We start from the raw sequence: 13,624 nt of genomic DNA on the forward strand, positions 1-13,624 counted from the left end.
GGCTCTTTTACAGCCCCCCAGCCACATCTGGCCCTTTGGCTGTCCTTGTCCGGCCCTCGTGAGGTAATTGGAAACTAGAAATCAAATGTAAATAGATGTACACTATGTATGCAATACAACTGCATTGCTCTTATTTTGAAGGCGACTGCTTTCCCCCCCAATTTACATATGGGCATATGTGCAAGCTTACACACCTTCACAAGCCTATTGGTTCAGCTTTCCACCACAATTCCAGTCTCCCCTTGGGAAAAATACACACACACACACACCCCGCCGACCAAAGGCAAGGAAGGAAGTAGGCTTCATGGACTTTAGGCAAGCAAGTCGAAAAGAGCTCCCACCTCGGGAGCCATATCTTGATATTGTTTTGGATGAAGATTTTCAGAAGCAGGGCAGGGAAGCGTCACTCCTTTGCCCTGAGGGCAGGGACTTCCTGTCAGAAAGAGTTATTATAGTAGTCAGTCCCAGTTCATGGTGTTCCTGAAAACTGGATGGTTTGGCTTTCCTCTATCCCGGCATAGGGATGGTGTCCATCATCCCCAAGTAGGTTATGAGTCAAGGGGATGGAATGTAAGTCTGGAAGAAATCAGTCCAAAGGAACATACTCCAAACACAGCAAGAAGAGGCCTTAACCCAATAGTAGCCAATAACAGAAGATCTTGAGTACGTGTGCAGAGGCACAATCCGCATCAGGAAAACGCAAAATAGAATATTGGTGAATTAGGGAGTCCTTATTAGAGATCCGTTTCTTCCATCAGTGAATTCAGAGAACCTATGTCAGTCACCCTTTTCCCATCTCTCTGCTTATAATCATGTATTTATCGGAAGGCGAGAATAGAAATGGTACCCAAATGAATAGCACATTGTCTTTCCCTCCCATTCCTTGCAGCCAGCCAGTCAATTGATGGATACTCTACTTTGCCCTTGTGAGCTTTTCAATTTATAACACACACCCCTCCCCACAACACCCAGCCATCTGCCTCCTTCCTTGTGAGATTAGACTTGGCACCGAGATCGAAACCTTACCCATTAATGAAAGGCCAAAGCAAGGGACGCTCTGCTGCAATATTTATTTATTTTCCTATTAGAATGATTTAAAACATTTCGGGTTTTTTTTTCTCTAGTCTGCAGAAGAGCTTGCGAAGCTCCTCCTTCTGCCTTAACTGTTGGTGTAATAAACTTTACAAACCACGCTGCACGTATTTAGATGTTCCTTGCCGTGGATTACAAAATTAAAAAAATGTAAATGGAAGCTGTTCTTGCTTGAAGCTGTAGCCCTTTTCTTTTTCTTCCGTTTTTGAGCTTCTGTAAAGCATCTGGAGGAGCAATGCTGGAAATGGAACTTGGGTCTAGAAGAGGGATTGTGGACCCAATATAGTACCCAATTTAAGGGTGTGTGTATGTGTGTGTGTGTGTGTGTGCATGCATGCATGTGTGTGTTTTACAGCCTTAACTCTGAAATGTACTCTGTAACTTTGAAGTGACAATAACAGCCCCAAAGAGTCTTGTGGCACCTGTCAAGTTAATTGAGTGGGTATTATTATTTACATTTTTAAATACATTTATATAATATACATGGCATAAATTTGTGTTGTTTATTATCCAAGTGCTTTTCCTGAGGATCTTACCATCTAACATTTGATCTGGGAGATCAAGACAGGAAGGAAAGTTGAAAAGGAATGGTAAATTAGGAAGCAGCCGACAATTGTTTCATTGTCCTTGTCAAGAGTTAGCTGTCAGCTGAAATCTCATAGAGGGCAGGAGCCAAAAGCCTTGAATAAAACATGTTTTTGGTTATGCAGTACAGCTGTGAAATTTACAGTTATAAATCTCTTTTTGCTCATTCCTGCCCATTCTCTTTCTTTTGCACTTGAACAGTTATTAAATTAACATAAAAAAAATAAAAGATAAATTCAAAGGAATGATTTCACAGGAGAAAGGCAGCCTCACAGACATATTCTAGGAGATATTTGCAAATGCAGGTAGCCTTTGACCAATGACCATAACTGAGCCCGCAATTATGGTCATGTCATGCAAGTCATTAAGTAGGTCGTCACATGATTGCTTGATTTTAGGACCCTTTTTTTGCAGTGGTTGTTAAGCAAACCCATTTTATTTTGCAGTGGGTGTTTTTGGCTGGAAACTGGAAGTAAGTGTCTGTTTCGGGGAGGGGAGGAATGTCATAAATCATGGTGACATGTCTCTGGGACATTACAGGTGACTGTAAATGCAGGCTGAATGCCCAAAATTCAGTCATATGACCAGGGGGAGGGGCAGACATTGGAACTTCAAGTCTGAGTCATAAGTATTGTTTTCAGGCCTGTCATAACTTTGAATGACAGAACTACATTGGCCAAGTAGTTGGGTCATTAGGTGAGGACCACCTGTATTCTGGGACACAGTAAGAGATAATATCTCTGGAAGTAGTAGAGTGATTTGTGACAGTGTGAGTGGTGCAGCCAGAGCAACAAAGATTGTAGGACAGGGCTGTCTCAGTATGGAAGGATTGGAGAGAAAATAGGGGGAAGAGGGCTTTAAAATGATGGGGAAATTATGCTGAATCTTGAAAGAAGAAAGGGAGATAGAATAGAATTAGAGTAGAGTAGAAAATGTAGAGTGGAGCTGGAAGCGACCTTGGAGGTCTTCTAGTCCAGCCCCCTGCTTAAGCAGGAGAACCTATATACTATTTCAGATGCCTGTCTAGTCTCTTCTTAAAAACATCCGGTGATGGAGCGCCCACAATTTCTGGAGGCAAGCTGTTCCACTGGTTAATTGTCCTCACTGTTAGAAAGTTTCTCCTTCATTCCAGGTTGCTTCTCTCCTTGATGAGTTTCCGTCCATTGCTTCTTGTCTTACATTCTGGTGCTTTGGAAAATGAGTTGACCCCCTCCTCTTTGTGGCAGCCCCTCAAATACCGGAATACTGCTATCATGTCGCCCCTAATTCTTCTTTTCTTTAGACTAGCCAAACACAAATCCTGCAGCCGTTCGTCATATGTTTTAGAAGAGACATATAACTTTGCTATCAGAACGGAAGGGTGGAAGAGGAGAACCAAATAAAGTTGAGTGAGAGATCAGTGCACAAACCAGAGATTTGGCCAAGCAGGTCACAACCAGGTTCTTTAGCAATGTGTCCTTAAGTTCTCTTCTTCCAGTGGGGAAACTGAGGCTGAAAGACAAGAGCTTCCTTGTTATGTTCTTTGCTGACAGGCTTTCATCTCCTTCTCTCTTGTTAGGAGAAGCCGCCCTCAATGCTGCCTGCCCTAACTGCTGTTCCCCTGCCCAGCCACGAGCTCAGAGATTCACCCCCTCACCTCCAAAGCTTGGCTGAGAAGGAGGAAGTGCCATCGGTGACATCTCCCGCATCTTCATCGGAGGGTAAATACGGTTGGAGAGGGAAGGAAAGAGACAAAGGGCTGAACTGAGCTGCTACTATAAGAGAATATGGTGGGTTCAAAGCCTTAGCCGGCGATTGCGGTTTGTAAAACCTGGATTAGTTTTTAAGATGCTGCCACCCCCCTCGCTTAAAATGCCATCCTCTTATTCCATTTTACTTTTCTTGATTCCCAGGTTCTAACAATCCAGGGCTTTTGGGCAGCCAGACACAGCCAGCGTGGAGTGGGGGTAGCAGTACTCGAAACCAGGATCTGCAGCTCCCAAAGCGCAGGCCTATCGCAGGTAAATCTGAGGCTGCGCTTCTGTTATCGCCTCTCAGTCATTTTCACTCGCTCTTTGTTTCGGTTAGAGAAACATTAAAAGTGTGAGAAGGATTCATGGCTTCTGACGACAGGACTGCCTTTGTTTTCTTGTGAAATTGTCTCCTTACTTAACGATATTTCTTCTTCTGCATTTGTACAATGCACTCAAAAAGTTCTTAGGAAGTGATGTCCTCTTGTGTCCTTGCAGCCCTGCTGAGGAACTTGCGTACATCACGTCTGGCAGATTTTCTCACCAAAAAGCCCTGTTTATCTTTATAGTAGTCTATCAATCATTTATTTTATTTAGAAAATGTATATGGCTGTCCCACTCACTCATAGTGACTTTGGGTTGCTTAGGAGATCGAACCCCCACCACCCATGGCAAAAGCAATTAACCCAACTACTTGGGAGGGGGCTCCATATTACTCTGGAGTCCCCAGGTCCTTTGGCAAAAATCATGTCTTCGGGACCTTTTGAAAGAGTGTAAAGGGGGGGCAGTCTGCCCTTCCTTGGTCCTGGCAGACGGAAGGGACCCATAACATACCCAATTCTCTGCTCTAGTGGGTCAGGTAGACATGTCTGGGAAAAGACAGTCCTTCAAATAACCAGTTGACTCCAGGCCATGTAGGGCTTTAATGGTGACAACCAGCACCTTGAATTGGACCCGGAAACAAATTATAAGCTATACTTTCACATCCTGGGTTGGTATTTTAAGAACTCCAGGCAAGCTAATTTGCAAAATATTTCAAGTTTTTTAACTTGAAGAGAAACCACCTTTTGTTCATACCTTAAAGAAGGGGAAAACCAAGGCTGGGAAAACTGCTGTCTGGGCTCTCAGGCCAGTTCACATCTGTGATAGCGGTAGAAACACAAGCCTAGGATCAGCTCAACTCCAAGTCCATCCGTGGCTCCCTTAATCTGCAGGCATTACGGAGGCTCCTACAGAGTTCATTTGAAGAAAACGCTCTCCTACTTCTGTACTTTCTCTCTATTCCAGGGAAACGGTACCAGTGTTCAGGGGACGGCTGCCGGCTGGCCTGCCGCAGCATGAAGGAACTTCTTAACCACATGCAGGTCCACTATCGGCCCACAGAGTCCCTTGAGGGTAAGGCTGGCTTTTCAAACCTGTTGGGGGTGGGGGTGTCGTTGGATAGTACAGGTCAGAAGAAGAGGAAGAGTAGGGGGACCATGAAAAATTGTGCTTCCTCCTTTCCTCTTTCTTGAATTTTTCAGGATAGGAGCCTAAGGGCTTGCCCTTTCATTCTTTTATATCAGTCTATTTGTGTGTAACTAAGCCAGGGGTACAGAAGCCTTCAGAGGTTCTTTTCTCTCTCTCTCTCTCTCTCTCTCTCTCTCTCTCTCTCTCTCTCTCTCTCTCTCTCTCTGTGCGTGCGTGTATGTATGTATGTATGTATGTATGTATGGTATTCAGCTTTGTTCGGGTATTTTCCCACGTCATAGTTGTGCTTTTAAAGTTGTAGCAATGTTTCGGCAGAATCTCATCTGCCATCATCAGGCTTCTGTATAGTGTTCATCTGTGAGTCAGACTTTCACAGCCGTTTCTGTTTTAAATTTGATGCTAACCTACTGCTGTGCCAGAATGGTTTTTTCTGCATCCTGATTGGTTGGGAGTCTTGGTCTGTGTTTATTGGTCTTGGAGTTTGCTGTGTTCTGCTTGATTGGTGTTTCTAATATCTTCTGTCTGTTTTGTGGCTTTGTCTTGATTGGCTGGCAACATTGTGTTCCTGTATTGGAGGCTTTTAGTGCGGCTTGGCTCCGAGTAAACGGACGGTTATCATTTATTAGGAAGCTAGGTTTCAACTGGGTGCCTGGTTGGGGTGTGTTTGAGCTGGAGGTATCAGGGGGGGTCTGTTTGTGCCCAGGTGTTTGCCTGGCTTGTGGCGTGGAGATTTTTTGTTTGTGAGTGCAGGCTTCCAAATAATTGACAGTCTGGTGGAGTCATCTCTTCTATTCATGCTTTCAGGTCTTTTTTCAATCTGTATGGCTTCTCTGATAATTCTGTGGCTGGGGTTTTCTATAGTGGCTAGGGTTTTGGTGCCATTGAAGTCGATGCTATGACCTGTGGCTTTCATGTGTTGGACTAGTGAGGAAGTGTGTTCCAGCTTTTTGACTGCATTTTTGTGTTCATTCAGGCGGGTACTTATTCTTCTATTGGTCTGTCCAATGTATGTGGCAGGGCATGATGCACAGGGGACTTCGTATATGCCTTGGTTTTCCAGGTCAATTTTATCTTTGGGGTTTCTTAGGATGGCTGCTATTTTTCTGTCTGTTTTGAAGGCAGTCTTGATGTGATGCCTGTGTAGTATCTTACTGATTTTGTCTGTAGTGCCTCTTACGTAGGGCAGGACAGCTGTTCCATGGGTCTGTTCATCTTCTGGGTCTCCATTATGTCTCAGTGTGTTTTTGTGGATCAAGCCGGTGATTTTGCTTTTGTGGAAGCCGTTGGCTATCAGTACTTTGGTCAGGGTGCATAGTTCAGTCTTTATGTGTGTCTTGTCTGCCAGGTGTTTGGTTCTGATGATGGCAGATGAGATTCTGCCGAAACGTCGCTACAACTTTAAAAGCACAACTATAATGACGTGGGAAAATACCCGAACAAAGCTGAATACCATACATATAAATACCCGCGAAAACTTAAGAAATATATATATATTTATATATATATTATATATATATATATATATATATATATATATATATATATGTAATATATATGTAATATATATATATATATATATATATATATATATATATATATATATATATATATATATATATATTACAGCTACAGAGAACTCTCTTCTATTGGAACATTTAATAAATCAACAAATAAATATATATATCGGGTTTTTTTTTTTTAGCATGGTCCTTGAGTGTCAGCAGAGATTTCATCTTTGGCTGGGAAGAAAGGGAGGAGAAACTGTGATTTTCCTCTTGCGGAGAAAATGACAGTATCCTCCATCTCTGTTCTTCCCAGCAAAGGAGGGAAGACTGCTGTGAAGGAAGGCAAAGGGTTTGTAGGATTTGTCTGCTTCATTTGTGCCCCCTGAACGTGTGATGTGTAGAATTTCATCAACTCCTTTGACCGGCAGTTTCCCCCACTGTTCTGTTTCCCATTTCATAACCCTATTCACTGATTTTTGGTAACTGAAATTGTTTAGAACTCAGATGTCTGCATGCAAAACCTATGCTTTGCTGCCGAGTGAAGCTCTTTATATAAACACGGCCACAGCTTCTTAATGATAGCTATAGTTTGTGTGTGTGGTTTTACAAAGGGCATATATTAAAAAAATGCAGCATCACAGGGGTTCTGTTTTCAAAAGTAGCCAATCAGATACTCCTCAGAGTTCAAGAGTGCCACAAAAACTCTGGGCTACTGCATATCCCCCCATATCCATTCTGTGATTGAACAGACGCTTGATATAATCAAAAGGGTTCATAAGGTAATATTTCTCCTCCAATCCTACCTGAAAGACAGTCCACCCTTCATCTGATGATAAAATGTTCCGCAACACATTTATTTATAAAGTCGCACAAGGAATGACTTCAATGGACAAATCCACCATGTTTTTAAAAATAGCCACCCTCAAGTTGAACTCTACTTCTGGCGACCATATGTCCCTGTCCTGTTGCCCTTGTGGCAAAACTTTTTTTCTGAGATTTCCTGATGGCCGCCTGTTTAAGAATTAATTAAGCCTGAGATCCTGTTCACTGTTGAAAATCAGCCAAGGACAGACAGGTGCTGCCACCTGCTGGATCATCACATTTATAAGCTGTTTTGGAATTCTCCTTCCGCAAACTGAGGCCTGGGCAAGAACTTGAGACGTGTAATGGCAGGGGGGGAATAAAATTAGGAAGAAGAGCCCCAGTCTAGATGAGGGATTAAGAAGTGAAATCTGAATTTTAAAAAGGGGTGGTGTATATGAAGGGCTGCCACAAATTAGAGGGCGGGAGGGTCAACCTATTTTCCAATGCACCAAAAGGCAATAAGAAACAATGGATGGAAACTAATCAAGGAGAGAAGCAACCAGGAATTAAGGAGAAACTTCCTAACAGTGAGGACAGTTAACCAGTGGAACAGCTTGCCTTCAAAAGTGGTGGGTTCTCCATCACTGGAGGCCTTTAAGAAGAGACTGGATAGCCACTTGTCTCAAATTGTATAGGGTCTGCTGCTGTCCCAGAAGGGATCTTCCCTAGTTTTTGAGAGACTTAAAAGTAAGGGAGGAGAGGGGTAGTTTTAGATTTGCAAGATTCTGTTACTATAACTTTGTCCTAAAGGTTACAAGTGTTGGTATTTGTGGCTGGTGATTCTTGTCTAGGCTATCTCAAAACGCTGACAAATAGGTCTCCTCTAATTAAAGCTTTGGCTGTTCACCCAGGTCTTTGCAAGCACGACTGAAGCTTCCTTTTCTTCTTTTCCTTTCTTGCCATGTGGGTTACTTAATCTTTACCATCTTTGCTCTTTTCTGTTTTATATTCTTGTTTTAAACAGGTCTTTTTTTTTTTTTTACTTTTTTTTTTACATTTTGTAAATTGTCCAGAGCTGTTAGGAACCAGGTGGCAAAAACATTTAATAAATGTGGAGTTTTTGGTGCTTTCTGAGCTTGGTTGTTTGCTTGCAGACATTTCATTACCCAACTAGGTAACATCATCAGTGCAAGGGAATGTTGGATTTGCCTTGCAGGGAAAATTTAGTTTGTCTAAGTAGGGAGAAAACCCCACACTCCCTTGTACTTGATGATTTTACCCACCTGGGTAATGAATGTCTGCAAAGCAAACAACCAAGCTCAGAAAACATCAAGGACTCTATAGTTCCGGGATCTCCAACCTTGGCAACTTTCAGACTTGTGGACTTCAACTCCCAGAGTTCCTCAGCAAAGCTGGCTGAGGAACTCTGGGAGTTGAAGTCCACAAGTCTGAAAGTTGCCAAGGTTGGAGACCGCTGCTCTAGTTCAAGCTGAGCTACAGCTACAGAGAACTCTCTTCTATTGGAACATTTAATAAATCAACAAATAAAGCTGCAGATGCACTGAACTGCTGAGTTTCTCTTAGGAAAGACATTCCGCTGTTCCACTTCGGGTTGCTTGGAATCGTTCCCCAACATGCAAGACCTGATGGGCCACATGAAAGTGCATTACAAGCCCAACCGCTACTTCAAGTAAGACCCTGCTTCGTTTTACCATGATTAAACATGATTCTCTGGAAAGAGATACAGAGTGCTAATGAAAACCAGGTCAACATTAAATAGATCTCTCTCCAATTAGCTCTTCTCTTTCTCGTGTGTTTGAATCCCCAGTGAAATATAAAACTTGGCATCTGAATCTGGGGCAGGTCACTGTCAGCTTAATCTGAAAATAAGGAGTAGAAATTGTTTTGGAGTTCACCTAGGCTGGGGAATTCTGGGAATTAAAGTCCACACATCTTAAAAGTTGCCAAGGTTGAGAATCTAGGCCAGCCCCTGCACAATGTCACCATTGCATCCCTGTCAGATTGCCATCCTGCACCTGTCTAAATACCCCACCAAAGGGAGAGTCCAAATATCTTACCCATCTCCCTCATAGAGGAGCTTTTGAATTTATTGAGATAACATCCATCACTGCCTGGACCACTGCCTATGTACCAGCTGTAGATTCTATGCTTATATCCTGGTATCACACAATGTACCAAGCATTTGATTTACAAACAGTAGTGAGCGGGTTTGCATCCTGATTGAGGACATTGTGCAAATCTAGCCTATAGTGATATAGCTAATAGCCTGGAACTAGCTGAAGCATACCTAAACTCATCAGTGAATCTGAACAAGTTTACCAATTATTTCAGGTGTGTTGTTCTTTATTTCTAAGTAACGCAAACAGATTTAGTGATAATTCATAGCCTAGGATAGTGTGTATAAGAGCTACTTTAGGTTTACGAGACTCTTATGTCTTCAGTGAAAAGCTCTTTCTTTTCAGATCCCTATTCTTTCCCTTACGTCCACAATTTTTCAAATCCCCTTCCCGTTTTCACTTATGCTCAGGACAGCACCGTTTCTGAGAGCCAATTCAGTCTAGTATTTAGGTACTAGCTAGAAAGCAGGAGACCGTGAGTTCGAGTCCCACTTTAGCCATGAAAGCCACCTGGGTGACTTTGGGCCACTTTCTCTTAGTCCAACCCAACTCAGGGTTCTTGTTGTGGGTAAAATAGGAGGAGGAAAGTATGATGGATATATTCACCCCCTTGAGTGATTAATAAAAATTATAAAGGTGGGATAGAAAGAAAGTGATTCACCAGTTCCCACCAAAATTGGCCATTCCTTGTTTTCTGGATATCTCCTCATAGTAAGCAAATGTTGGGAATGAGAATGCCGTCGTTGATAAGCCTGTTGGAAACTCAGCGCTGAATGCTTTGTTTAGCCTGCTCTGTTTTCATTCCCCCCTCCCCCCCCCAGGTGTGAGAACTGCATGTCACGTTTCCGAACACATCGCTCCCTTTTCAAGCACTTGCACAGCTGTTCTGATGCCAACACCGCCGCTTCCCCAGCCCTAACTTCGGAGAAACCCATCTTTCCACCTAGCTCTGGCCTGGAAAAAGAGCCCCCGGGGAAATTGCTGGAGGAGCTTCCAAAACTCCAGAGCTTCATACAGCACTTCAAAAAAGAAGCTCTTCTCCCTGGCACAATGGACACTCCTCTGGCCCCTGACTCGCTTCCGGCTGGACTCCCTGGCCCCTTAGAATCTGGGCCATTGCCAACATCTACGTATCCTCTGCTGGAGCAATCCCTGTTTGGACCGCCCTCCCTGACAAAATTCTCTGGGCCACCTTCAGTTTCAGGGTCCTTCCTGCCCTATATGCACCCCACGTCCTATGCTTTACCTCAAGCTGCAGTGCAGAACCGGCTCAGGCCTTTTTTGCCAGCAGGCCAAGGCCTCCCTGTCTCCAATGCTGTGTGGAAGAAAAGCCAAGGTGAGCAGCTACCCTATTCCATTTTTCAATATAGTGTATGATTCCACCATTCCTGCTCTAAACTTAGTCTGCATCTCAGGCTGGTGTTGACCCCTTTTGGAGTTGTACATTATTGTCCAGCATTTTACTATGTTACTTTGTGTGTGTGTGTGGGCAAGAGATGCCACTGTATGCTTGAGACCATATTTAACTCTTGAATTTAACATGGAGGTATACGGGTGTAGGACTGAACCTTCTGGCATTTCCTTTTATATCTTTCATCTGAGTAGAAACTATTAATGTATAATTCTTCATTGTGGTGGAGATAGGACTGGGTGATCTGTCTCTGCTGCTGATTGGACTGAGTCTGTCAAAACTCTTAGGACAGACACTCCTTCTGTTGCTAGGGTCCTCCCAGAAATTGACTCGACTGATGGACTGATGGCTAGCTGGATGGACGTGTTAATTTCTTTTCCTAACAAATTCAAACAATCTTTAAAAATTGATTCGGAAAACAGGAATAAAATCACCAATCCTGAATACTATCGCAAAGCCAGAACCAGTCTACCACTTTGACAGCTGTCAAACGGCAGCCGCGACCGGGGCTTCGGCCCAGGACGTCGGATCGGCTGAGGGCCGATCTAAAAAGTACTGAGGTAGTGGTTGCAGGAGGTGTGTTGAAACACCATCCACACCACTTCCCCGCACTTTGGCTTGGTGAGGCTCTCAGCGGCTTCAAATGGCCGTTGCAGACGCCGAAATTAACCGCGGTAGCATTTAAAGGGGCAGAAGACTGCAGCAAAGACCAGCAGAGCTACAGGCAGGTAGGGAGAGTAGATTTAGGTAGGAAACTGACAAAAAGGTGCAGCGTAATTGGTGGTAACTCTGGAATGTCGTCGTCGGAGTTAAAAATGGCTGAATCGCAAAATGCTATCTGCGCTGTCAGGAGAGTGGAGGAGACGCCTCGCAGGCTCTCATGCTCTCTAAGCCCAGCAGCCCCAGAGCAGACGGCTTCCTTTCACAGCCCCAAGCCAAAGGACAAGGCTGCAGGAACCCGAAAGGGCTCCAAGGCAGCAGAGAGGGACGAGCGCCGCAGAGACAAGGTGCTGGATAAGTTATGGGCTTGAGGGAAAGAGCAAAATGATGAAGAAATGGTGTCCAGTATAATTTCCCGCCCAAATGAGGAACGACCCGTTTTTGAGAGGAGAGAGGCAACTGCAAACTGACAGGACTGCAGTAGCAGAAGCAGCCATAGGGGGAGCTGAAGAGCAGCAGGGATCTATTGAGGCTTCCGAGATTAGAAATTTTTTTTCTGTGTCTGCCCAGCAACTGACAGTCACTGATCAGAGACACAGAATGGCTCCAGAGGCGACATTTACTCCTATGTCAGCTGGGATTAGACCAGTTGTGAGTTCCAAGTTAATATGCAGGCTATGCTAAGTGAGGCAAGGGGCGTCAGCTGTCTTGAGACAGACCAGAGGCTCACTCACCCTCAGAGATTCCAGTTTCTTCATCCAGGTATAGTAGGAGACACAGGTGTCATAATGGTGATGATCCTTCCCTGCATACAGAATCAGGTGTATGTATTCCTGCTGAAAGCTCCCACTCTTATCACATCTGACAGCGGCCAGATGATGGACAGGAACTATTCGGATGATGAAGGCCTCAGCGATGCTGACCAAGGCCTGTTCCAACCTGCCATCTTTAGGTCTCTCCTCTTTAAGACCAAAAAGGCCACGGGGTGAGGCTTGGTCTCTGAACCACAGGAGCCTGCAAACCCCTCTGAGGACCCCAAGGACCGACTGTTTTCAAAGAAAACAGTCACAGCAGATGTCATCCCTGCGCCAAAGATGTTCACCAGAGTCATCCAAAGGCAGTGGTCATCCCTCGGGTCCAATCCAAGCCCTTCCACCCTGGACAAGAAATTGTTTAATGTAGGAGGCGATCTCTCCAAGGCCCTGGAAGTGCCCGATGTTGACACCCCAGTTGCAGCCCTGCAAGCCAACACAGACATCCCCGGGGAGCCTGAGGACTCGCTGAAGGCCGAGGACAAGAAGGCTGAGCAAACGTTGCAAAGAACACACCTGTCAACAGCATGGGCAGTGAAGGCTTCCACAGCCGCCATCTTTCTTTAACAGGGCCTCTCTCATCTGGCTTCAGGAGCTGCAAAAGAGAATTCCACTGGATGATGTCAGATCGCGCCAACATGTGAAAAAACTACTGGCACCACTGGAATTTTCAGCTGATGTTACACTCAGTGCTACCAGATTTGCATCTATGGCAATAGGGGGAACGGTGACCTCTCGTCGCCTGCTCTGGCTAAAGCAATGGCAGGTTGATATGAGGCACAAGTGGAGGTTGGCCACTGCCCCCTTTAAAGGGGATAAATTATTTGGAGAGACTCTGGACAAGGTCCTGGTGGGCTCCAAGGACAAAGGGAAGGTCTTGCCATCCAGGTCCAGAAAGAGTGAATTTAGATCAATACCCTATGTCAGATGTTCCTATTATACGACCCCTGAAGCAGGAGCGGGATTCCCCAAACCCCAGAGGCCTTTCACCCCCAGGCAGGAACAAAACCAGGACAGGACAGGTAGAAATTGTCCTTTTAACAATTAGTGGCCCTTTCGAAGGGTTGGGGGTCCCTTCTGACGCCCCAGATAAAATGGATGTCAATCCTCCCATTGGGGGACGTCTGGCCTTGTTTGCCAGACATTGGGAGGAAATAACCACTGACACCTGGGTCCTGGGAGACAGTCCACTCAGGACTGTCTATAGAATTCCTCTCTATGCCCCCAAGGTTTTTTATTGTTTGTAATCCCCAAAGCCTCCGGGGGATGGAGGGCAATTCTGGATTTGAAGCATCTTAACCGCCGGGTGAAATACAGGCAGTTCAAGATGCATTCACTCCAGTCCATCCTGGAGGGAATTAGGGAGGGGACTTCCTTACCTCCATTGAGTTAACAGAGGCCTATCTCCATGTCCCTA

At 44.7% G+C, this 13,624-nt stretch overlaps 1 protein-coding gene across 2 annotated transcripts in view; it reads left to right on the forward strand.

The window, feature by feature from the left end:
* ZNF414 (zinc finger protein 414) overlaps positions 1-13,624 on the forward strand; it is a 30,875-nt gene that overhangs the window by 12,446 nt on the left and 4,805 nt on the right. For both annotated transcript variants that reach the window (XM_026670955.2, XM_026670954.2), the window contains exons 2-6: positions 3,236-3,377; positions 3,570-3,677; positions 4,695-4,802; positions 8,771-8,876; positions 10,146-10,660. In XM_026670955.2, coding sequence (XP_026526740.2) covers positions 3,251-3,377; positions 3,570-3,677; positions 4,695-4,802; positions 8,771-8,876; positions 10,146-10,660 — 964 coding nt within the window. In that variant the 5' untranslated portion in view covers positions 3,236-3,250. The remainder of the gene's footprint in view (positions 1-3,235; positions 3,378-3,569; positions 3,678-4,694; positions 4,803-8,770; positions 8,877-10,145; positions 10,661-13,624) is intronic.

Source organism: Notechis scutatus, chromosome 1, assembly GCF_049901735.1.
Source record: "Notechis scutatus isolate UNSWTSFEM ecotype Mainland chromosome 1, rNotScu1.2, whole genome shotgun sequence".
Classification (NCBI taxonomy): Eukaryota; Metazoa; Chordata; class Lepidosauria; order Squamata; family Elapidae; genus Notechis; species Notechis scutatus.